The sequence below is a fragment of the Heloderma suspectum genome, chromosome 2 (assembly GCF_057233095.1).
Source record: "Heloderma suspectum isolate Gila_16-S chromosome 2, 16-S_ref, whole genome shotgun sequence".
NCBI classification, from domain to species: Eukaryota; Metazoa; Chordata; class Lepidosauria; order Squamata; family Helodermatidae; genus Heloderma; species Heloderma suspectum.
The window spans coordinates 224,373,445-224,400,398 of record NC_139459.1 but is presented as its reverse complement, the minus strand read 5'-3'; the positions used below and the strand labels follow the sequence as shown (position 1 = coordinate 224,400,398).

Below are 26,954 nucleotides of genomic sequence, written 5' to 3'. Positions count from 1 at the left end.
TGGCAGGTACTCTCTAAACAAAATATTTCACTCCTGTTAATATCATGCTGCATGTAGTACATTTACTATCCCACCCACAGTCTGCTGCTGTCTATGGTTGCTGAAAAGTCTGCATTACTACCTTCCAGGGTAAAATACCAATAGAGGCACTCGGATTCACCTGTTCAAAGTCTTCTGGCTTCTTATTTTATCTCTTAATTGCATTGACACAATTGACATTTTGTGTAGTTTGGTCCTGATGGCACTACCTTTCCCAGGTATCCCTAAGAAAAAGGCTTTTTTTCAGGGATCAGTTGTATTGACAGCACACCGATTTCCACAAGTTAATGCACCAATGAACACCCATGCTGATCTCTTGATTATCTGGCTTTGGGGAGGGGGGTCTTCAAGTAAGGAGGTGGATTTTGATGCTCAGAATTTGCTGTTGATGTTTACCCATGAGTAATCCAGTCCTCCTTAGTTATAAGTAGACCTGCATAAGATCAATTTTTGTACTGTGCTGCTTCTCACTGTTATTTCTAAATACATGGAGAGGGGTTGTGGTAGGGATGTCCCTGTGCAAAAGAATGGATTTTGGATGCTCTCAGAACTTGCTCCTGGGTTCTAAAGACTGCTTTTTGTGTGGCTCTGAGGTTGTTGCTATTGTTGTTTTTATTTTGTGTATCGACTGGATTTCCCCCCCCCCACACACACACACACAGTTTTGTACTCATGATCAAAGTCACTTGATTCTTTTTGTAATGGGACTTGTTGCTGGATCAGGAGAATGTAGGTTTGCTCTGCACTCATGATCTTAAAGTTAATTTGCTTCACTCCCCCCTTTCTGTGGCATGGGTTGCTGGCTGCTGGGGATACAAAAGACTACTCCACCTCTGGTGACCTCTTGGCTCTGCCTCTGGTGACCCTGCCCTCCGTTCCACCAGTTCCAGTGGGCACCAGCCTCCAATGACGTGAGATGCTTACACATGGCTGCAAACACATCTGTTCAAGCCCTTCTTACAGCCACTTCTGTGTTATCATCAAGATAAAGAAAACAGAAGAGCGACAAAATGATCTGAGACTGGTGTTAGATCTCCCCAGCATTTTTTAAATGATATCAACCTCTTGATTAGCTGTGCAAGCCCCAAAGAGGTTTTCAATATAATTTAGGAAGATGGTTGGATTTTCTGGAGGCTGATACTCCCCAAGAAAGCATCCTTCATCCTTTTCTATATAAGCCAAGGTGTTTGTTTCCAAATATAAGCTCTTGCTCTGGTTTTGATTTGCAAAATGTTACAAGGGGATGACTTGAGGCAGCATTTTGGTGAAGGTGAGGGAGCCAGGCTGGGTGGGGAGGAGGACTGTTTTTTGTTCCTAGACAATGCAGCTGTCTGATCTAAACCATTTCCCACCAAACTAGATTTAGTCCTTTCCCCCTCCCCTCCCCCTGGCCTTTCTGGGAATCAAAGTAATGTTCTCCTTTCCTGGGGCTGAGCCTGATTTTAATTTGTTACCTTGTAAAAGAAAAACAACAACAACAGGGGGTGGGTCTACATAGTTGGCAAAATAGTTATTTCCGCCCCCCAGCAATCCTGTGGTACTGCTCTTTGGAAAGGGAATGCTGAAGAGCTTATAATTTTTTGTTTAATAAGGTTTGGATGGATTATGTTCTTCTTGAGATCTGGGAGAAACAGAAATACGAATTTGTTTATTGAGGTTCCAATCTTATACCCACTTATCTGGGCTTAAACCCCATTGAATTCAATGAGACTTGCTTCCGAGTAGACACATAGAAGATTGTGCTGTGAGTGTTCTTGTGCTGCTATCCTTATTGGCCTTGATGTTCAGTCCAAAACTTGCAGCCTTAGGGAATAAGAGCTTAGGAGGGCATGTATCAATTGCTATGTTAGCACCAGGTCAAAAAGCATAGAATTGTATCATTGTTGCAGAGAGCAACTGTTTAGGATTAGGATAGCAGGCAGCCATCATTCTGAACCAAAGAATGCTTCCACAGTTTTTCACTACCTCCAAAATGAATGTTAGTTTTATCAATCTAGAAAGATATGTGAATTTCTAGATATAATTTTTTGAAGGATCAGTGTTCGTTCATTTGCATAAATTTGGAACAAGGTGTAGAACAGGTGGCCACTCAGATGTTGTTGGTCTCCAACTCCTATCAGCCCTAGCCAGCATGGCCAGTGGTCAAAGATGGTGGGAGTTGTAGTCCAACAACATTCGGAGACCCACTGGTTCCCCATCCTTGGTTTAGGAATAGGGATGCATTGTGTGACTGCACTTTGAAACAAATCCAGCCACAGCCTTCATGCCAAGCATAATTAACATAGGATATTTGCTGCCCCAAGGTGTGGTGCTGTGCCCAATAGCTTAGATGACCGTAAGGGCTTCTTCTCATGGAGGTTTTATCCTGCTGTTGAGATTGCTCACTCATGGAAATTTGCGGGTCCTTTTCATGACATCGTCAACCTCTAGGGCACATCAAGAGGTATTTCCCGGTTATTCCATGTTAAATAGATCCGGAAATAATGAAGTATTAAAATATGTCGGATTGTTGCACTATTAAAACAGCCACTAGATGGCATTGTTTCATTGAGCTCTATGGAACCTTGAAAATTAAAAACTTCTCCTCTCAGCAGTCATGTGGTCGCCATCTGGGAGCCTGCTGTAAATGCGGAAAGGCTCCACAATGGGAGGACTGTGGATTTTTTCTTTAATGTATAGGCAGCCTAAAAAGAATTGGACAAATTCATGGAGGGAGAGGTCTATCAATGGACATTAGCTGTGATAGCTATAGGGGACCTCCATGTTCAGAGGCAAAACGCTTCTGAATACCAGATACTCAAGACGAAGCACTCCTGTCAACAGAGGTATGCTTTGGGCTCATGCTGTGCTTGTGGACTTCTCAGAGGCATCTGACTGGCTTAGGAACAGTATGCTGCATGAGACAGTCTCTTGGACTGAGCCAGCGAGGCAAAGTTTATGTTCATGTAACCAATGTGTTGAGCATGTAGTGTGCACTAGATACTCCAAAGGAGTGGTTTAGAGATTCCAGCAGAGAATGTAATCTTCTGTTTCCTTGAGGTGGGGTACTTCCATCCCATGGGCTACATGTGCATCTCCAGGCCTCTCAATCTCTGGATTCCAGACTCTCCCCATTTCCCCAAGTCATGCCCCCTCACTGGCCCTGCTCTGGGTTATTGCTATTATTTACTTCTCCCTGCTCTGTCCCCCAGCTACAAAGCTGATGGAAGGAACCCTGCACAACTTGGAGAAGGAGAATTCCTGGATGAAAATGTATTTTGTTTTGTTTCATTGCACCCTGAACAAAGAGAAGAGTCACATCCATAACTCCACGTACTTGGGCTCTGACCCCGCCCCACTTTTGGCTCTGGCTATGCCCGCTGCTGGAATGCAGAACCCAACAGGTTTCAACCGAGGTAAGGAAAAACAGAAAATAGATCACCACCACCACCACCTTAAGACGACACAGAAGGGCCTTACAGCCTGAATCCAGTGACCAATACACCACACACCCCATTGGCTATCTGTCTGATTCTGAAATTTTTACCTATAGATAGGTCATATGGAGATCCTAGTGAAAGTCAGAGATGCATTGTTCCCCTGAAAAAGTTGGGAGCCAATACAGATTTTCTAGAAGCCATTTAGGAGTCTGCTCAAGAGGAAGAATTCTGTTCTCACTGGGGCATCCTGGGGCGAATCTTCATGACAACAGAATGAGAAGCGCTTTTGGAATATTATCTGGATTTTCATGAAATCAGCTTTGGTCCATCAGAGACACACAAAGCAAGAAAAGCTGAGTGTACCATACCTTAAAAATCCACTTTTCATGGGTTACACAGCGCTTAAAAGCAACATACTTCCGGGTTTAGTGGGGGGAATAGAACTGAACGTCATCAACCCGGCAGATGCTGCTCAATCAATGAGAGATGCTTGTCCCCCTCCCCCTGCTACCACATTATTATCCCCAGCAACATCTGAAGGCTCCCCATGAGAGCACCCTGCTAGCTCAATTTTGCCCCATTTCAGCCAACAGTCAGGGAGTTAGAGCTCCCACCACCTTTCTCTTTCTCCTGGTAGTAAATATAGGGATCTAGCCATCCCACCCATTGACAGTCTGCAACCTATGTTGCCCAGACATAAAGCCCCAGTCACCCACTTCCAGAGAGTAAATACAGTGATCTAGCTGCTTTACCCATTCTCAGTCTGCAGCCTCTGTTGCCTGCTTCCCCCCACCCTTGAGAATCTATAGCGTCTTCTTCCCATTGAGAAAATGAGAGCCACACAATTTCAAGTACTAGCTATCTAGCGAGAGGAGACGGCCAGGAGCAGGGGCCTGCAGCCCCGGTAGTTCACTGTATTGATACAGTGCTACAGTGAAACTGAAAACTAAAGAATGCAGGAGAGGGAGGAGGCCGCCAGCAGAGGCAGCAGCAGTAGTGCTAGCAGAGGGAGGCAACTCCAGCCAGCCCTTTCCCTCTGTGCAGAGAAGCAGCAAAGTAACACAGGCATCAGAGAAGCAGATATTCATGGCTCTCAACAGCAACAGGCTGGGAACTGGAGGCTAGTTACTTCCACTGGCGAAAAGGAAGTACAGTGTGATTCTGAGGGCACGGAAGAGCACTCTTGTGCTTGGATGAGTTGGAAAAGCAGGCTAGTTCCGAGGGCATGGCCAGGTGAAAGACGCACCCCTAGGAACACCCGATCATGCCAAATTTAAAGTGGGGGGGTGGGCACACAGCAGCCTGAACCACACAGGAGCCCAATTAAAGAGAAACAATGGAGTAAAAGTACTCTGCAAAAATGTGGCTTCCCTACAGATAAACTCTGGGGTGGCTGTAGACTGGCCACAATGTCATATGCTACAAAAGACCTCCAAATGGTCCCAGTCCACAGCAAATCACCTGTGAAGACAGGCCCCTCATCTCTCTTTTGGCTACTACCTTTCCCCCAAGGAACCTAGGCAGGACGGAAGATTGAGACAGGGCGGTTCCATCTGCTTTCTGCTGTCCTCTGGAGTCTGATCATTTAAGACAAATGGAAACCTGGGTTTTCGTTCTTTTTCTTTTTTTGAACCTCCCATTTCTAATATATTCCATTCCTTCTGCTGCTGGATGTGAGAGCAGCCCAACTGTTTGGTGATGTTAATATCTAGCTATGTTTCCACCACATGAGTGCCTAGATGTGCTATTCTGTAGATTTAAAAGGGAATTACAAAAAGGTACCTTTCTACTTCCTGTTCCTAAAACCCATTAATTTGGAATTTCCTGGTTATATCTTGTGGTATTCTGGTTTCCATTGCTTTTACCGTATGTGCATTTAATTCCTTCCTGTCCCATTGTACCTAACACATATTTTATCTTCCTCCATGTAATGATCTTCTACTGGGGAGTGAGCCTTCCTCTCAATATGTGGGGTGTGCATATGGATTTACTTATCTGTTACCTTTCTAGATAACCTCCCCCCCCCCCTTAATCTTTGACAAGGGTTATTGTACAAGAATCACAACAGGCTTCCAAAGCTGTGGCACAAAATTGCTTAGAGAACAGGAATAAGATAAGAAGCTGATTTCTTCCAGCACACCTGTTGTAGCACTATGAATTAAAGTGGTAGAATTTAGCTCTGCTTCATTCCAAGAGTGTTTAGCCTAGTCCTCCGATGCTGGCAGCTGCTACACAAGCACTGAGCCCGCCTAAGGTAGTGGCAAATCTTGCGTACCCACAGCAGCAAAGTAGAACAAAAGTCAGGAAAGCAATACTGATAGCCACTCCCACAGAGTCCCTGGAAACCAATAGAGTGATACTTGATGATACAAACGCCTGCATAAGCCATACATGGAAGGTACCAATCACCACATGGTAATGACAGAAATGTCACAATGATGTCATGGAACACACATACACAATGTGCAAGTGGGCTGCTGTAAATAGCACATACCACCTCTCCTATTGGAGATTCCCATAGCCCAGGGGCCAAGAGGCAGCCAGGAGTGCTTTAGCTGTCCATTAATTCCAATTAGAGTGTTTTGACTTCACCTCTTTTGTTGATCTATGGGATTTTTTGTTATGTAAATAGCAGCCACAGAGAAGCCTGAGCAGTCCCAGGATTATGGAGGGAGAGGAGGGGAAGTTAACCCTTCCTCTCCCTGCCACAGTTCTGACAAAACAACTCTCCAGTGGAGAGTTTACATTTCAGAGGAAGCCTCCACAGACACTATCATTTTAAACTATGGTTTGGAGGCACTTCCCTAACCATGGTGTATCAGTTTGGACATCATGATAAACTATGGTCAGGGGGGGAAACAGGAAGCGGAAGATGGAACCTATACACGAAAGGGGAGGAGGAAGCGCATGAGCTTGTTGCATATTCCTGAGCTTCTAAATCATCTTTACCAACCTGGTGCCCTTCAGGTGCCTTGGACTGCAACTCCCACATTTTCCAGCTAGCATGGCCATTTATGGGAGTTGCAGTCAAACATATTTAGAGGGCACCAGGTTGGGGAAAACTGTTTTAAACTGTAGTTGAGAACTAGGTTCTTGATAGCTGAAAGCGTCTCTCCACAACCTGGTAGTTGCTTGCTCAATGACATCCTACCTAGGATGTTAGGTTCTTTCTGAGTATGCCAAGTAGATCTGAACTTTTGAAAAGATCCAACTTCATTTGGAGGTGGGGGATGGACAACAAGCACTAAGAAATCAGTTTCTTAATTGTTTTGGTTGCCTTCATTTTACTTCTTGTCCAGTGCTAGACTTTCGACCTTTTTCACAACCTCTCTTGTTAAAATCTGAAGGGCTAAGCAGAAGCATGGCAGGTCCAAGTTTGCCTTACACTACTCTTAAGTTCAGACTTGGGTCCAGTGGTTTTCTAGTCCAGTAATTTTAGAGCACAGGATGCCCATTTTAGTAATGGAGTGGGAAATTCCGTATGGTACTTCTGTTTAGACTGAGATGACTTAGCCACACTCTCATTCAACTGCAGGATGGATTTGCCTTGTTCTCACATGTTATTGCCCAGTTGTGTGGACAGGTACAAGGAGAGACACGTAATGGTTGTTAAACTGAGTAGCCTTGTCGAGAGTTTTATGAGAAATACCCAGGAGGGGACTCCAATGGTTCTTAGCTTCCATGCTCATAAACGGAACGGAACTCTTGTAGACAACATTCACACTGCCAGCAGCTACACATTCTTGACAGTTGGCTAGCACTTTGCAATGTAAATGAACATGGCCAAACATTAAGTGGTACATACTTGTGAACCTATAATCAAGGACAAGCTATCTATCTTAATTTATGGGCTGGTGGAATGAGGCGCAGTGGAATGGTCAATGGTATGTTTAAATATAATTTAAGAAGGCTTGTATGATTTTGGGAAGATTTAAACAAGGACCATTCCATTGTTATTAATGCAGCTGATAAGGGTGATGCATTGGTCAATCAGGATAATTATATATATATTGAAAGACAATGGAGTAATAACCCTTTTTATATATTGATTAAACATGATCCTGCCTAACATATATTGTCTATTCCTCACCCACCCCCAGTGCCCGGCCTCATGATTTTGATTTTGATTTTGAAATAAATCTAGAGATACGGGCAACAACAAGAACGTATCGTAGAATCATAGAATTGTAGGGTTGGAAGGGGCCTATAAGACCATCGAGTCCAACCCCCTGCTCAATGCAGGAATCTAAGTCAAAGCATCCCTGACAGATGGCTGTCCAGCCTCGTCTTGAATGCTTCCAGTGTGGGAGAGCCCACTACCTCCCTACAGAATTGGTTCCATTGTCGTATTGCTCTGACAGTCAGGAAGTTTTTCCTGATGTTCAGCCAGAATCTGGCTTCCTGTAACTTGAGCCCAATATTCCGTGTCCTGCACTCTGAGACGATCGAGAAGAGATCTCGGCCTTCCTCTCTGTGATAACCTTACAAGTACTTGAAGAGCGCTATCATATCTCCCCTCAGTCTTCTCTTCTCAAGGCTAAACACGCCCAGTTCTTTCAGTCTCTCCTCATAGGGCCGGGTTTCCAGTCCCTTGATCATCTTTGTTGCCTTCCTCTGAACCCTCTCCAGTTTGTTTGCATCCTTCTTAAAATGTGGTGCCCAGAACTGGGCACAGTACTCAAGATGAGGCCTAGCCAGTGCTGAGCAGAGGGGAACTAGTGCTTCATGTGATTTGGAAGCTATACTTCTATTAATGCAGCCCAAATAGCATTTGCCTTTTTTTTTTTTTTTTTGCAGCCACATCACACTGTAGATCCCAAGCTGAATATAAGCCAACAACAATTCCAAGATCCTTCTCACTTGTAGTACTGTAGAGCCAAATATCCCCCATCTTGTAACTGTGCATTTGGTTTCTTTTTCCTAGGTGCAGAACGTGGCATTTATCCTTATTAAATATCATTCTGTTGTTTTCTGCCCAGCGCTCCAGCCTATCCAGACCACTTTGAATTTTCTTTCTGTCTTCCAGGGTATATAAAGTAAGATCACTAACAATGCAGTCCTATCCATGTCTACTCAGAAATGTCCCATTGAGTTCAGTGGGGCTTACTCCCAGGTAGGTTAGTATAGGATTGCAGACTAAGGAAATAAACACACTGATTTTAATTATAAGTATATTAATCATATGCTTGTGGGACAACTAGAATAAAACAGTCTAAGGAGATGCTCACTGTCTAATGAAAGATTGGATATATAAGTTGTATGGCATGTGTGTGCATTATAGATCAGAAAACCTGCTTCACAGTGATGCCCCTCCCTTAGCGTGGCTCCCTCCTAAGTTGGCTTCTAAGAGTGGCTAACCTGGTGGAGCATCTGAGCCCTGCCTCTAACTTTTCCCACTTTGCTTTGTGACATGCCCTAGTGTCTCTCAAATCATGCCCCTCCCCCTCGGAAACTTGAGTTCTCACAGTGGAGGGAGGGGGCAGCAACTCAGCCTAGGCCATTTGTTTGTCAAGGCCTTCAGAGGAATCCCTCCCAGAGTCTTGGGGCTCTAGGGAAGATCTCTCCCCCAGGCTCTGATCTAGCTGTTCCAACTCTGATTCAGAATTGGAGCTGTCAGACTTCTCAAGGGGCTTGGACTCATCCCTGACATTATAGAAGACCCATGTATTTGCACAATTCTGCTGTATCACAGCACCACCCAGTGGTTGTGTAATGGAACATATAGAAAGGCAGAGAAAGACACACACACACCAAAGTGTAAAGGAAACAGTCTTAATCCCGCAAAGAATCTGGAAGCAGACACTTCAGTAAAGGTGTGGGTTAAAAGCCTCATGTAGAAAAGCCCTTTATACAATTGCTTAAGAAGGTCTTCATGCAGGAATCTAAAGTTATCAGGTTCAAAATGATGAAGAGGCATAGCTTTAGGAGTTACCAGTGGTCTAATGAAGAGAAATTCCTGACAGCAATAGCAACCATGTTCCAAAACTGTTGAACATTCCTGCCGAAGATGAAAATATGAACCCATCTGGCCATACCCCTTCCAACAATATTGACTCTAGCTTGGATGTAGTAGGTGAAGCCTTGCAGGAGAAATATATCACCTACTGAGAATGTTGTATTATGCTTTCTTTAAATTAGTATTGATTGATAAAGATACCCCACCCCCAAAGGTCCAGAAGACCTTTGGTCTAACCATCTTCTTTCAAAGACTCATCTAAGTCACTGTCCCATTCCCATAGGATGGGAATTATTGTTTCCAGTAGTGGCACCTGGAGGATATTATAAATACCTGATATCAGATCTTTAGTCAAAGAAACAGCAGTTTCTATAAAGGATTCAAAATAAGAGAGAGGGGGCTTAGCTCTCTGCTTGATGTGAGTCTGGCCCAGAAGTGACATAGTAATTGTCTATGAGGCTTTATCTTTGGATTTCATTGATGAACCCTTATCTTCTTTTTATCAATGACTCCCCTGGAGTACCAGTTATTTCCATGTTATCACAGAGGTGTACAACATTGTACAGAATGTGCAAAAAGCCATGGAATCTCTCTGATAGGTTTTGATCAGTGAAAGCTGGATTTAGCAGAGTTCACTTTTAATGCCGTAATGGAGGCATGTTAGATGCGTATTTACATGTGCCTTAGATTTGCACTGACCAGTGGTAAGACCCAAATATGCAGCAGTATTGCCCTTGATTTCCCACAGACCCCTTTCTGTGAATGATAAGCAGTTTAGTGAGGGAGAAGCTTGAACAGGGGAAAAAGTGGGAACTGTCAATGGTCTTCTTTAAATAAACCATCCCATGGGAAAATCCAACATTTGCCTTCTGGAGCCTGACCAACGGGGGTCACAGTAGTTTAGATTTATATATATATATGTATGTATGTATGTATGTGTGTGTATAAATCTCCTCATGACAGCTTAGTACATAGAAGCTGCAGCGCTCTAGTGATTCATGCTGCAGCGTCAGCTGAAGGTTTAAGGGATACAAGAAAAGGTGAGTCTTTAAAATAAAAAACAGAGAGTGAAATGTGTTTGAAATTAGAGCAGGAAAGAAGTGAAGGGCCATGGAGGGGGTGGAGGAAATCTGCAGCCGAAAAATAAACGCATCTGTTTAAAATGCATTGGCAGAAATGTGGAGCAAAAGCCTTTCAAAGAAACAAGCAGTGTCTTTGCTTTTAAGAAACATGTTGCTGTTTTGTGTCAGAAAACTCTCCAGGATGTCAGAATGAAGGGGGTTTTCAGCTGCAGGAATAAAATAGCTTTCATACGGAAGGCAATTCTCCCAACATAAAAGCGTGGGACTGAGAAAAATGAGGTGCAGGACAGCAGAGGGAGTCTGAGGACTGTTAAGGCTTCCACAGAAATGCATTAAGTTTAAAATTCAGCTTTCCTCCTTCAAAATGGATCTTGCTCAAGAGGCTGATTGCCACCTGGTTTAACTTCAATTGGCTTGGCTCCTTCATTTTTGTAATTTGTTATAGTCCTTCCTTAATGTTAGGAAATGTATTTTTTTTAAAGGGTCTTGGCTAAATTCATTAGCATATGTGAATGAACATTCCCCCCCCCCAGCCCCCATCTGGAAAGGTTGTATCTTCTAGGCAAACATAACAGGCTCTGATTGCTCTTCTGGGATAACAGAGGTCAAGCTTGGAGTATAGTCCTTCTGGTGCAGTTTTTCCCCATTGAAGTGTCTGTGGGAACTTCTGGGGTTGTTGCCATTTTCCTCTGACATACATGATCAGAATCATCTCTTTGAGCTCTTGTTCAAGGGATTGCACTGATGCTCTAAACATCCAGGATTAAATCTGCAGGCTCTAGAGTCAAAGTGGGGTCACTGAATGACTCTCCAGAATGCTTTGGTCCGGATGCTGAGCACAGCCGGCTGAGACTAGTGACACAAGGGAGTTGGACTTTGCTTCAAGTTGCTCCCTTAGTCAATGGAACACAGCTAACCCAGAGCACTGGGTTTGCATGGCACCACTTACCCAGAAATAGATGTAAACAGCAACCATAGTTGGGACATCAGATGGATGCAACCTTTTGATTAATCACAAAGCTCAGCATGAATGGAAAGTAAAATCAAATCATTTTTTTTCTTAAATTGAAACCTCAGACTAGAAGGAGCTGTGTGTTGATGGGAGAGCCACCATGGTGCAATGGGTAGAACATTGAACTAAAAACTGGATAGTCTGGTGTTCACATTCCTGTTCTACCAAGAAGCTCACTGGGTGATCTTGGGCCAGCCACCTAGTAGTGTAGTGGCAAATTCAGAAGTTCAGGGTCCCTTCACGATAGTCACAGCCACGCCCCCTCACGGCCACGCCCCCTTTTAAGATTGTACAACATTGTAAGATATACAACTTTCAGCTGGGATCCAAAAACAGTGCAGCTGAGAGGAAGGCAGTGGTATTTCAACTGGACATCTGAGAAAAAATGCAGGGGTATTAAAATCCTTTTCACCCACTCACTCACTCAAACACAAACATTTTGGGTTTTCAAAACGTGACACTCTATGGAAGCTTCACCCTCTCAACTCAGCCCTTATGGACAGATCCCTTCTCATTTAAACACCCCCCCCCCTTAGTGCCCCAGTGTTACCCATTAGCCTTCCCTAAGCTCCTTCATTATATCTCCTTCCAACTCCAGCAGAAATGTCCACACACCCAGCTGGATTGAAACACACACACACACACACACACACACCTTCTTTCTCCCCTCCCCCCAACCTTAGATGACAAATTATATTTAAATTTAGATGGTAAGCTTCTGGGGCAGGGAACTGACTTTTTTGCTTATGATCCTCTGTAAAGTACCACATATATTGTAAACACCAAAGTCTGTGCATCTTCTGGAAGCAGCTGAAAACACATGTTTTCTTCAAACTGTCTTTTAGTGGCCAGCATCAGGGAAAAATAAAGTAGATTTATTAGCATATTGTTACCAGCCCTGAGCCTTTGGGATGAAGTAGACTGTACATCCAATCCATTAATTAAATAAATAATATATCAAATATGGACAACAATGATGATGTATTTTTTTCTACCTCAGATAAAATAGTGACCTTATCATATGGATAGAATAAAGCCTCATGGCCAAGGGGCTTACTCTCAAGTAAGCACAAAGCAGATATATGGAGTATATGAGTGTGAGTGTGTGTCTGTGTGTGTAGAGGGAGAAAAGCTGCTTTACTTAACAAATTTATTTAAAGGCCATCAGGGTTGCTGGTAATGTGCACTTTAAGCCCCCCCCCCCTCTTCAGGAACAGCCAAGAAGAAACGCAGCAGGCTGCAGCCTTCCTCAACCTGGCACCTTCAAGATTTGCTGGATGACAACTCCCATCAACTCCAGGCAGCATATTGGCTATGCTGGCTGGGAGGGGGGATGATAGGATTTGCAGTCCGACTCCAACACATCTGGAGGCCACAAGGTTGGGAAAGGCTGGGCGAGAGATGCGATGGAGACGTTCTCCGGCCCCTGCCCAGAGCTGTGTGGGCTGTGAGGAGGCAGGAGAAGCAGCCACTGTGTTAGGGCTCCCAATATCTACGTACATGTCTTCTTGGAAGTAAAGCATATAGATTTCAATGGGGTTTATTCCCGTGTATTTTTTATCATTTTAATTTTTAAAATTTCTTTTCATTTATTTTTCCTCATATAGACTTCCTCCTTCTTCTCCCTGACTTTTTTGGCTGCCATTGCCACCAACAAACTGACTGAGCTGACCTATCCGAGGCTGATGTTGGCCAGCGTATTCTCGGGCGTGTTGTGTCTGCCGCTGCAGCAGCTGCTGCGTGCTGGGCTGCTGCTCTACAACTGGCTGGGCTTGCAGGGGGCACAGGGTTGACAGTCAGGATCAGCATCTCCAGCAAGCAACTTAGCCTGGCCCACACGCTCCCATCCTTCCCCAAAACGGGATGGCGATGGCACAGGTGCAGTCTCAGGTACAGGCATGGTGGGCAGCTCCTCCAGCTTGAAGAGAGGGAAGGTGGGCTGCAGAAGAGGGTGGATCTTTGCGAGGTGAGGCTGTGTTGCCCAGGCAGGCTTTCCGGATGGGGAAGGGGGGAATTTGTGCTCTTCTTGCGCATACCTGGCACTTTGGGGAGAGTAGCTGCTGCAATAGCAGCAGCCGCTCTAGGGCTCACCACAGCCTCTCTGCCTCTTCCATCCACCTACCCCACAGCAGTAGGCTGGGAGTGGGAGGGACCCAGCTGGGACCTGGCTCTAGAAAAAGTGCCAGGTTTTCGACATGGTGAGACCCCCGCACGACTACAACTCTGAGCCTAGCCTACCTCACAGGGTTGTTGTTTTTAACCTTTTTATTTTTATTTGTAACACAACAATAACAGTAGCAACAATAACAAAAAAAGCAACAAACAAACAAACAAAACACCAGGGAAAACCCATATCATAAAACTTATCAGCATACAGTAATCATTAACATTACTCTTGGTATAGGAAGGGGGTGGGGGAAAGGAGACAAAAACACACAAAGAAGGGGGAAGGATTAAACACTTTCATTTCAGATACATACATTAATATAAGCAGTCCATATATCCTAATAGTCATCCATATGGCTTTGACGGTTGTAGGAGATATGTTCAAATGTAGCAAGAGCAGTGAGATCTTCAGTCTATTGAGTGATAGGTGGTGGATGTTTTTCCTTTCAAGCTTGGAGTATAAGTCTCTTTGCAACTGTAAGGGCTCTCAGGATCCACTTTTGCTGTCCATTTGTTAATCCCCACATCACATGGATATAATTTAAAAATGCATGCACATCCACTATTATCACAGATTTTTCAAGAACAAAATTTATATGAGCAATAATTCCCAATGAAAAGGAAGCCACTACAGAGCATGCCCACATCATATGCCTGAATGAGGCATTGTCCTCATTACATCACCAGCATCTTGCAGAGCTAGCCAGCTTCTTCTTAACAAGCCTCTGTGGTGTCCAATATACACGAAATATCCATTTTTGTTGAATCAGTCTCAGTTTTAAGTCTACAGAAATAGTACATATGAAAGCTAAGGCAACTTTCCATTGATTAGACTGTATAGAATATTGTTGTTGTTCAGTCGTTCAGTCGTGTCCGACTCTTCGTGACCCCATGGACCATAGCACGCCAGGCCTTCCTGTCCTGTGCTCTCTCCCGGAGCGTGCTCAAGTTCATATTCATTGCATCGGTGATGCTATCTAGCCATCTCATCCTCTGCCGTCCCCTTCTCCTTTTGCCTTCAGTCTTTCCCAGCATCAGGGTCTTTTCCAGGGAGTTTTCTCTTCGCATTAGGTGGCCAAAATATTGGAGCTTCAGCTTCAGTATCTGTCCTTCCAATGAGCACTCAGGGTTGATTTCCTTTAGGATGGACTGATTTGACCTCCTTGCAGTCCAGGGGACTCGTAAGAGTCTTCTCCAGCACCACAGTTCGAAAGCATCAATTCTTCGGCGCTCAGCCTTCCTTATAGTCCAGCTCTCACAGCCATACATTACTACTGGGAAAACCATAGCTTTGATTAGATGGACCTTTGTCGGCAAGGTGATGTCTCTGCTTCTTACTATGCTGTCTAGGTTGGCCATAGCTTTCCTCCCAAGGAGCAAGCATCTTTTAATTTCATGGCTACAGTCACCGTCTGCGGTGATCTTGGAGCCCAAGAAAGTAAAATCTGTCACTGCTTCCATTTCTTCCCCTTCTATATGCCAGGAAGTGATGGGGCCAGATGCCATGATCTTAGTTTTTTTAATGTTGAGTTTCAAACCAGCTTTTGCACTCTCCTCTTTCACCCTCAACAAGAGGCTCTTGAGATCCTCTTCGCTTTCTGCCATTAGGGTGGTATCGTCTGCATATCGGAGGTTGTTGATAATTCTCCCAGCAATCTTAATTCCGACCTCTGATTCATCCAACCCGGCATTTCTCATGATGTACTCTGCATATAAGTTAAATAAGCAGGGTGACAATATGCAGCCTTGTCGTACTCCTTTCCCAATTTTGAACCAATCAGTTGTTCCATGTCTGGTTCTTACTGTTGCTTCTTGACCCTCGTACAGGTTTCTCAGGAGACAGGTAAGGTGGTCTGGTACTCCCATCACTTTAAGAATTTGCCACAGTTTGTTGTGATCCACACAATCAAAGGCTTTAGCGTAGTCAATGAAGCAGAAATAGACGTTTTTCTGGAATTCTCTTGCTTTCTCCATGATGCAGCGAATGTTGGCGATTTGATCTCTAGTTCCTCTGCCTCTTCGAAACCCAGCTTGTACTTCCGGTAGTTCTCGGTTTGCATACTGCTGAAGCCTAGCTTATAGGATTTTGAGCATCACCTTGCTGGCATGTGAAATGAGCGCAATGGTGCGGTAGTTTGAACACTCTTTGGCGTTGCCCTTCTTTGGAATTGGAATGTAAACTGACCTTTTCCAGTCTTGTGGCCACTGTTGAGTGTTCCAGATTTGTTGGCATATTGAATGCAGCACTTTAACAGCATCATCTTTTAGGATTTTAAATAGCTCGGCTGGAATACTGTCATCTCCGCTAGCTTTATTGTTACTAATGCTTCCTAAGGCCCACTTGACTTCACTCTCTAGGATGTCCGGCTCAAGTTCAGTGACCGCACTATCATGGCTATCAGGGACATTCAGATCTTTCCTGTATAGTTCTTCTGTGTATTCTTGCCACCTCTTCTTAATCTCATCTGCTTCTGTTAGGTCCCTGCCTTCTTTGTCCTTTATCATGCCCGTCTTTGCACAAAACGTTCCCTTGAGATCTCCAATTTTCTTGAAGAGATCTCTAGTCTTTCCCATTCTGTTGTTTTCCTCGATTTCTTTGCATTGTTCACTTAAGAAGGCCTTCTTGTCTCTCCTTGCTATTCTCTGGAACTCTGCATTCAGTTGGGTATATCTTCCCCTTTCTCCCTTGCTTTTTGCTTCCCTTCTTTCGTGAGCTACTTGTAAAGCCTCATCAGACAGCCACTTGGCTTTCTTGCATTTCTTTTTCTTTGGGATGGATTTCGTTGCTGCCTCCTGAACAATGTTACGGACCTCCGTCCATAGTTCCTCAGGCACTCTGTCTATCAGGTCTAATCCCTGAAATCTATTCCTCCTCTCCACTGTATATTCATCAGGGATATGATTTAGGTCATACCTGAACGGTTTAGTGGTTTTCCCGACGTTCTTCAATTTCAGCCAAAATTTTGCAAGAAACAGCTCATGATCTGAGCCACAGTCAGCTCCAGCTCTTGTTTTTACTGACTGTATGGAGCTTCTCCATCTTTGGCTGCAATGGACATAATCAATCTGATTTCGATATTGACCATCTGGTGACGTCCATGTGTAGAGTCGCCTCTTGTGCTGTTGGAAAAGAGTGTTTGCTATGATCAGCATGTTCTCTTGGCAAAACTCTATTAGCTTTGGTCCTGCTTCATTTTGTACACCAAGGCCATGCCTGCCTGTTATCCCGGTGATTTCTTGACTTCCTACTTGAGCATTCCAATCCCCTATGATGAAGAGGACATCTTTTTTTGGTGTTAGTTCTAGAAGGTGTTGTAGGTCTTCATAGAACCGATCAACCTCAGCTTCTTCTGCCTCAGTGGTTGGGGCATAGACTTGAATTACTGTGATGTTGAATGGTTTGCCTTGGATTCGTACTGAGATCATTCTATCATTTTTAAGATTGTACCCCAGTACTGCTTTTCCCACCCTTTTGTTGACTATGAGTGCTACTCCATTTCTTCTAAGGGATTCTTGCCCACAGTAGTAGATATGATAGTCACCTGAATTAAATTCGCCCATGCCTGTCCATTTTAGTTCGCTGATTCCCAAGATGTCGATGTTCAATCTTGCCATCTCATGTTTGACCACCTCCAGCTTACCTTGATTCATTGATCTGACATTCCAGGTTCCTAAACAATATTGTTCTTTACAGCATCGGATTTTCTTTTCACCACCAGACACATCCACAGCTGAGTGTCCTTTCGGCTTTGGCCCAGCCGCTTCACTCTTTCTGGCGCTACTTGGAAATACCCTCTGCTCTTCCCCAGTAGCATATTGGACACCTTCCGACCTGAGGGGCTCATCTTCCGGTGTCATATCTTTTAGCCTTGTGATACGTTCCATGGGGTTTTCTTGGCAAGAATACTGGAGTGGGTTGCCATTTCCTTCTCCAGTGGACCACATTTTGTCAGAACTCTCTGCCATGACCTGTCCGTCTTGGGTGGCCCTGCACGGTATAGCTTATGGCTTCACTGAGTTACGCAAGCCCCTTCGCCACAACAAGGCAGTGATCCATGAAGGGGGTATAGAATATTACAGCTCCTTTATTCCATTCATCTCTGACTTCACAGGGTTATTGTGAGACTAAGGGCCGATCTACATTGCACCCACCATCGCAATGAATTCGGTGTCCTGTCGGGTTAAACGCTGTCGCGTTAAAACGTGATTATTGACACTCACCCATTTTCCCCATTGCAGTGCTTCATTGAATGCATAAGCTCGGTTCACACTCGAGCACTATGCTGTTCTCCTGCTGTTCTCCTGCGCGCGCTTGTCTGATTTCGGATGCTAAGCGGGGTCGGCCCCGGTCAGTAGTTGGATGGGCGACTAGGGATGTACTAAAGTCACTTACCTTTTTGCAGGTGTGATTCGCGGTGGGGGGAGGCACTCCATCCCTCCCCCCAGAATCCTCCCTGGCCGGCTCTGCTCCATGGCGGCTCCACAGAGCCGCCGGGCTGCTGTGGATGCAAATGGCAGCCGCCATAGCGGCTGCCATTTGCATCCTACCAGGCTGCCGTGATAGGCTATGTAAGTATTTACGTAGCCTATCACGGCAAAGACCAGGGACGCAAACGGCGGCCGCTATGCCGTTTGCGCTGCTGCTCTTTCCGTGATAGGCTACGTAAGTATTTACGTAGCCTATCACGGTAAAGGCAGCCACGCAAATGGCGGCAACTACTCCGGCGGCTGCCATTTGCATGCCCTATTTTTGGCCGATTTATCTTACGTAAATATTTACGTAAGATAAAACGGTGGAAAAAAAGGGGAACGCAAATAGCGTAGTGGGCGCTATTTGTGTTCCCCTCTTTTTGCTGTTTTATCTTACGTAAATTTTTTATGTAAAAAATAAATTTTCAACTTAGAATGGTTGAAACAGTTCAACTTAGAATGGAGGTGGGAGAGCTGCAATAAGGAGGTATATTTTAAGTTCTCCTCACTTGCCATGCCTTTCATTAGACTGCCAGTTAAAAACAACTGCAGGGGCAAGAGACCTGATGGGCCCCAAGAGAGGTGTCTTGGAGTGAGTTCATGGGCCTGACACTCACTCTCAGCTTAATAAACCATTGCTTATGAAGGGAACACAAATAGCATAGTGGGCGCTATTTGTGTTCCCCTCTTTTCACCGTTTTATCTTACGTAAATATTTATGTAAGATAAATCAGCCAAAAATAGGGCACGCAAATGGCGGCCGCCATAGCGTACATTGGGTTGTTTTTGTTTTTTTTAACCCAACTGTGATAGGCTACATAAATTCTTACGTACCCTATCACGGCTGCAAGCCAGGACGGCAATGGCAGTGGCAGCAGCCCGGCCGTGGCTGGCCAGGAGACCAGCCGCCAGAGCCGCCGCTGCCACCAGAGCCACCGCCGGAACCGCCGCTGCCACCACCGAATCCGCCCCAGGTAAGTGCCTTCCCAGGGGGATTCTGCAGGGGGTGTGGGAGGGCAGGAGGCCGTTCCGCCACGGATTCCGGGTGGAATTCTCTGCCATCCCTACCTCCTTCTCTGTAGTCTTCCTGCCTGGCTGGGCAGTTATCCCAGCTTCCTTCATGGTGGAAACCATATTCCACCGTCCCTTGTGCAGCCGTTATGTCACGACCCTCCCTCTGATTGGCCAGCTTTGCACAAGGAGCGTCTTCTACTGTCTCAAGTCTCTGCTGGCTCCCTGCCATTCTCTATGCAGCATTGATCCTTAGCCACTTCCCTGCACCCACACCGCCCCACTCAACCCACGTTGCCCCAATTCTCAAGGCCTTCCATCGCACTCTTGCCCCCCTCCCACCACTACCCTGCTTCTCAAGCTGGATTTCCAAGCCCTTCCCTGATCTCCCACCACATGTGCACCAAAAAGGGGGTGGGGTCTGTAACTCCTTGACTCTTTGCAGGAATGGGGTGAAATTTCATACACAGGTCCCCCTCATGGGGAGGAACCTGATGCACAATGAAAACCCTGTGTGAGCTATCACAAAGGCTTGACTTTTTAAACTCAAGCCGCACCAGTTCTGGAGACGGAGGCTTGGTGCGGCTTCATTTTAAAAAGTCAAGCTTTGCCAAGCATCCACTTTCCAAGCTGGATTTCCAAGTCCTTCCCTTATCTCTGGCCATGGGCACCCAGAAGGGGGTGACAGCTCTAAGCCCTTGAAAGTTGGCATGTTTGGGACAAAATTTCATACACTGGTTCCCCTCGTAGGGAGGCACCCGATGCACAAGTAAAATTCTGCTCAGCTATGCCTCTCCGTGGGAAATGTGAGGATGTACTATGGCCAAGAAACACTTTGGAAGTTCACAGAGCACAACGCTGAGGGAGGGGTGAGGACAGTGAGGGACTGCAGTGCAATCTGTTGCTAGGCAGATCTCAGAAACAGTGATCGCCCAAGAGGAGCAGCGTAGCAGCAGTGGTTTTGAGTGCTCTTGCCAGGTGACTCTGTAGGCGATCTGCTTAAACCATGGTGGAGTGCCAGACAACATGCTAAGCCATGATGGTTAAAATAAACATCACCGCAGACCGTGGCTTACCAGGGTGGCTTATTTGGGGTAAATAAAGCACTACGGTTCGGGAAAAACAGCATGCAGATGACATGCTAGGCCATCATGGTTAACTCAGAAAAATAAACCATAATTTAACCTATTGTGTGAACCCAGTCTAACAATGGCAGGGGACAGGGTGCATTCTGTGTCATCTTGAGTTCCTTGGAGGAAGGATGGCTTTAAAATGGAATGAATTGAAATATGAGCTAAAACATACTACTAATGAGATCAAAGTAGCCATACACATATGCAGATAATTGTTCAGGTACTCCTGCTGCTCCCCCAGTTTTTCCTTCATTGGAAGAGTTCACTACCAGAATAGCAGGTGGTTGTTTTGTCTTGTTTTTACCAGGATGCTCATTACCTACAAAAAATATTAAGTGGAGCAATAGTTTCACTTTCTGGCAAAGAAGTAATCACTGCTTGCACTTCAGTATCCTTTACCACTGTTCATTTAACTCTAATGCCTTATGAAACCAAAGACTACTGAGTGATGTCTTAATATAGCGTCAGTGATTCTGGTGAAAGTGCAGAATGGCCTAAATGAACCTTATCAGCAGAGAAGATAGAGATTAGGGCTTCACATTGTATGTCTTCATTGTAAAAATGTATAATCAAAGATGCATCAAAGACGTTATTGTCCAATGCCCCAGCAATGTAACTTACTCCTGCCTTCCCTGGGCTTCGGAAGTCCAGGCTGCAATCCTAAACAAACTTACTAGGGAGAAAGAGAGCAATCCTACCACCCCCTATAAAGTTGATAGCTGGAGGGGGTCAGTGGTGCATTGGTGCCTTTATGCTGGCCTTTGCTGGCAAGGAGAAACACCAATGGTGAAGGAGGGCTCTGCCACCGTGGAGGCCCCTGCTGCACTCAGTTTGGCAGACAGCTGCTGCTGGTGGTTCTTCCACTGGTGGTAGCAAGCAGAACAGTCCAAAACCTGCTCCAAAAGCTAGATTCAATGCTGCTTCCTTCCCCCAGTTGGGCCCAGTGTGGGTTGATCAGTGTTGCCAGCCAGTGTGGTGTAGTGGCGAGAGTGCTGGACTGGGAGTTGGGAGATCTGGGTTCTAGTCTCCACTTCGCCATGGAAGCTCACTGGGTGACTGAGAGTCACAGACTCCCAGCCCAACCCACCTCACAGGGTTGTTGTTGTGAAGATAAAATGGAGGAGGAGGAGGATTATGTACGCCGCCTTGGGTTCCTTAAGGAGGAAAAAAGGCAGGATATAAATGCAATAAATAAATAAATAAGCAAGCAAGCTAATTTTCTCCCCATTGCTCTCAAGGGGGGGGGAATTGGAAATACATGGATCTGCTAGGCTGTAAAGCTTGGTGAATTGTACCCCCCGCCCACCATACACACACCCCTTCTGCCCTAGCTAGCATGAGTCAGCAGAGTTGGGGATGAAGTGGCAGATCTGCCATTCTGCTCTTCCCTGGCCCCCTAGAGATGCTCTGCAAGTCCCTTTGAACACAGTGGGACCTATGCCTGAGTAAACATATATAGGATTGTATGGCAGCGTTCTCTTCAAGATCTTTTCATTTTTTCCCCTGAGCTTCATCCACTTGTGTGTTGGAAGCTCCATCACTGCAGGTTTTGTGGGGGTGGGGGGATAATTAAGGCGGACAGTCTGGAAGGGGTCAGACTAACCCCTATCTCAATGGGGAAAGGTACCTTTAAGTGCATCCATACCATTTTTAAAGAGGTCTTTTAAAAATGACAGTAGGATTTCTCCCCCAAGGCTACTAGAGGCCTCTGTACATGTGCAGTGTAGTTGTGCCTGTGTTGGTTTTAAAATGTACAGTTCCAATAAGATGAAATAGTGACTTGAAAGCTGCTTAGCAGGTGTACTGAACTCCCACAGCTTTGGCCTACAACTCCCAACATCCCCAGCCAACATGGCCAATGGTTGAGGATGATGAGACTTGTGGTCCAACACAGGGCACCAGGTTGGGGAAAGCTGATCTAGAGGTTTTATCCAATGTTAGTGCTACTTAGAGTAGACCCATGGAAATGAATGGCACTTAAGTTAGACGAATGTTGGATGCAGTCCTATGGGAGCAGCAGGATAGCGGGCAGCAGCTACAACCACGCTCAAATCAACGGCGCTTTTCTGCTGACTTCAATAGGAGCAGGATGGCACCCTGAGCTTTCAGCACATCTGCCTGGGTCCTGCAGCCCTGCTAGCAAGCCAGCCAGCCAGCGAAGCTGTGAATTGAGCAGCCGGCCACAGTGGGGTCTGTTGCCAATCTAAAGAGCATGCTGCAGAGACACCTTTCTCTCCCTTCCATGAAGCAAGCCGCATGCAATGTGTGGCTGCCAGGGATATCTGAGGCAGAAAGAAACACACAAACATCCGTACACATGGCTTGCGTTTTCCATGCAGCTGTGCTTGGCTTAGACTTGGCAAGTGTTTCCCTTACACAGGGGCTGGGAAACCATAAATTTTTCAATGAGTGTTTCTGATTAATGCTGGAAAGCAGCTGTGGCTTTGCATATTCCTTTTGTTGGTTTCATTTGAGCGCTAATGAAAGGGAAGTGCTTGTTTGAACTGTTGTGAGTGAGGTAAGAAGCTGAGCCAGATGACAAACAGTGGGCTTCTCACTCCTGCTCTTTCCTTCTTGCGATTGCATTATTATTGCATTATTCACAAGCTGCTTCAAAAGCAAGGCCACACCAGTTCCCTCACTGGAAACTCCCCACCCACCTCCTGATTGCTCTTTGTCCCAGAAAGTGGTGTGCAGTAAACAGCAGAGGGGCAAATGGTTTACCAGGGGGGATTTTCAGCAGGAGAGCAGTGTGGGGCCCCAGTCCAGATTGGGAGCACATTCCAGACTGGGGCCCCATACAACAGCTTTCCCTTGAATAATGTAATGCAGTCTTCCCCAACCCAGTGTCCTCCAGATGGGTTGGACTACAACTCCCAGCATGCCCCAGCTAGCATGGCTGACTGGGGCATACTGGGAGATACTGGGAGTTGTAGTCAAACCCATCTGGAGGACACCAGGTTGGGAAAGGATGATGGGCATATCTGCACTACAGACTTAAACTGCCACTTTACCAAGGCTTCTGTTTCCAGATTCGTTGCAGGAGTAAGCTCAGCTCCCTTACATGTGCTTTTTTCTAGGGTTTTCCTTTCTATTCCTTTCCTTATGTTCCATTGCATAAACACTAGGTGGCGCTGTGATATAGAGGAATTGTGCAATGACATGAGGCTTTATCCCGCCATTCACAAATAATACTAGATTATCCTCATTAGAAAAAACAACAACAACTGCTAAAGTGACTGCAAAGCATGGGAGAGGCCCTGGAGGAGGAGGATGTTGTATAAAGGACCCACAAACTACCGTAAGTGAGCACAAGTGCACAATAAATGCCTTGTGTAAAAAGGCTCGATGCAATGTGGAACTTGCCCATCCAGATCTTTTCAATATGCCCATGTTCTAAGATGCATCCGTCCCCATGGTTCTTTTGCTGTTGTGTGTTATTAGTGTTAGTGGAAAGATGCACAGGAGGCCGGAGCTCCTGAACCTTTTATGCCTGTGCAGAAGTGGGAATTTTGGCAGACACAGTACCTGTGAGCATCCCATCTCCTGTCCAAATATACACCGGCCTTCTCCTGCTTTGGTATCTGGGTCAGCTTGGATATTGTAGTTCAGGTGCATCAGTTACATTGGCTTCGCAAAATGACACGCACAGCTGGCCAAGTCTGTGCCCAGCCCAGTGCTCCTTGCTGTGTTGTGCCCCATTTCATTTCAGGTTGCCCTCTGTCATCCTGATAGTGTGCTTTTCCTGTAAATATATGTACATCTCCCCCTCTTGGGATTGCTGGCTCAGGTTTTTCCATGCCTTAAAATAACAGTGAATTAATAAATTGGCAGCAGGGGAGAAGTAAGCTATGATTAATAAGTGTCCTTGAGATTATTAAGGAGCAGCAGCATGGGGACAGTGATCAGGGGAAAGGATATTGTAAGACATCTGAGTGGAGTAATCATGCAAAGTTTGTCCCTTGTGAATGAGGCAGAGGCCAGAGAGAGGCATGATTGTCAGAGCAGGTGCTTTGCTAGACGGTTTGCAGCTTATAGTGTTCCACTGTTGCTTCTGGATTTTTTTAAAAAATGTTTTGTAAGCTGTGCTTTGGTAGTGTTTCAAAAATGCCACAAAATAAATACATGTTTTTTTAAAAATTTCACATAAGGACACAAAACCTCATAGAACATTGTGTTGGATCCTCAAATGTGAGGCAGAAGCACCTTCCATGATGGGATGGAAGTTCCCCCCACATAATTTTCAGAGATCCCCCTTCTCTCCACACTACAGCCTACTCCATTCAGCAGGGTCCCCCAACCTTCTGTGAGGTCAAGGAACTTTGCTTTCACTAGCCCAGTTGCACCAGTGCGATTGGATTGTTCAGACATTGCCAAGGCAGAGATACAGCAGAATGATCGAACTTTGGAGGAGACTGCCCACTGAATCTCTGCATGAGTCACTGTCCTGAACATGCCTCTTTCCATTCAGAAAGCATGCCCAGATCAGTAGCTCATGAAGAAACACAGAGGAGAGGGCTGGACTCCTCCAAGGGCAAGCGGCCCAACCGATTGTTATTACATATCAATAAGAATAAAAGCTTATATTGCACATATATCTTGTTGCATTACATAAAAACACAGTTGTACTGATTCATGTCTAAATTGTATCTGTTTTTGACAACAAATATATGGATACCTACCAGGACATTTCAAAAGTTGGTGATAATTGGTAACCACCTCTGAAATGAACGTACTCAGTAAGCTTTGACATCTCTGAAATGTTTACATTTTAGTTAACCAGTCTTTTAATGCTGGAGTATTGGGTTCACACCATTTCTTTGCTATTAATTTTTTTTTTCTGTAAATACCACACCTGTTCTTTATTATCCTGTCTGACACAATCTTTCAGATACTGGGTAATTTTACTAGGGGATCCATAGGAACAGAGTTGTTGTTGTTGTTGTTCAGTCGTTCAGTCGTGTCCAACTCTTCGTGACCCCAAGGAACAGAGTAAGCAAGCATAAATGGTATTGGGTTGGATCCAGACTACATAGCTTGCACTTAGTTCCCATTGAAATCCAGCTAATTTGGTCTGGATCCAGCTTATTGTATCAATATTCCCTCTGCTCCAGACATTTAAATAATATGGCACGTCTGCCACAGGGGTAAAACTATCCATTAAAAAAAAAAGTATGTTTGTTCACCAGCATCAACAATCTCTCTATTGCTGGTTGCGATCCTCAGTAGGATGGCCAAATGCAAAAGAGGAGAGGTATCCCCTGCGTTCAACAGTTTTGCAGAAGAGGGAATTTCAGCAGGTGTAGCTTGTCATCCAAGGACCATCTGCTAAAATTCCCTCTTCTGCACAACTATTAATGGTGGAGGAGACCTGCCCCCTGTTACATCTGGCCACCTTAATCCTCTAATTGTCATACAAAGTAACTCAGGAAGTGGAACACTAATTAGTAACATAATACAGGATGAGCTGCAGACTGAATTACTTCCTAGGGCTGCCACATTTTCAACTCTCTCCCCTTTAGCTGTGTTAGCTTTAACAGGAGCTTGATCTGCAGACATTATCATGGAGAAAAGCTTTGCACTTTATTTCTGAAGTCCAAGCTGCTGTTAAAAGCATGGGAGCAGGCCTGGTCAGGGTTTTTTGTTTTAATGGAATTGTAGACAAGGAAGGAAAGACCCCAAAATAATTAATTCCAATACCTGTGTCCTGAAGAAGAATTATCCACAATGTTTGGCAAAAAAACAGCAGATACATTTTGTTAACCAACAGCTCAGGCATGAATCCTGCACTCAGAATTAGTATCATTGAGATATCTGTCTGCAGGATCTGAATCAATACAAGATCAGACAGACATCATCAGAAGGGCTGGAAGCTAAAACCAAGGAAAATAGTTACCCACTTGTTGACAAGACAAAAGGCAATCACACATTCTGGATCCAGGTGATGCACTGATTTTATAAACTGCCCCTGAAGCAAAGAACATCCTACTTACACAGGGTGTTGGGCACCAGGTCAGATAAGTCCATCTTGTAGAACCATAGCAAGCCACAGCAGAGGACTAGCTGTCAAGTGAGCCAAGTGTGAGTGATTTATGGAGGAGCACCTGGTCAAGATAATCAGTTGCATTCAGTGGTGGCTTTGCACTAGTGGAATTCACTTCTGCTCACATAAGGCAGGGCACCCAGTTTTTACTGATTCCCCCACCCCAGCTTCAAAAAGCTGCATCTGAGTCTTGAGGACTCCCCAGAACAGTATAGGATACAGTACTAATGGCTTCCAGAGGCAAAGGGGACTGTGGACAACCAGGTGCTTTGCATTTTGAGTAGAAATGCTTTCTGCTAGTGCAGGGATGCAAAACCTCTTTCAGCCGCAGGGCCAAATTCCATTTCAAAGAAATCTCGGAGGCCGCATTCCACTGGCGGGCAGGGCTGAAGGTCAACAGGGCAGGGCCCCAAACACCCCTAAACAGCAGTATATTTCAGCTTAAAGCTCTTACAGACAGTGACCAGATTCAGATGAGCTGTAGTCCCCACAGGTGCTGAGTTGCATAGCCAAACCCTGCTGGGGGGTTGTCACATCATGCAAGTTATATGCAAATTAACAGTCCATTGACAGTCCGTGCATGTGAGGGTTGTTTAACCCTCGCATAACCCACGCTCACCGGG

General features: G+C 45.2%; 1 protein-coding gene across 2 annotated transcripts in view; it reads left to right on the top strand.

Annotated features, from left to right (window-relative positions):
* The window catches only part of SEPTIN9 (septin 9), a 297,608-nt gene that overhangs the window by 31,520 nt on the left and 239,134 nt on the right, over positions 1-26,954 (top strand). Inside the window, exon 2 of one of the 2 annotated variants that reach the window (XM_084838239.1) lies at positions 3,231-3,434. The exons of the other annotated variant lie outside the window; for it this stretch is intronic. Within the exon in view, the coding sequence (XP_084694365.1) occupies positions 3,231-3,434 (204 nt within the window). The remainder of the gene's footprint in view (positions 1-3,230; positions 3,435-26,954) is intronic. 2 annotated transcript variants of the gene reach the window in all.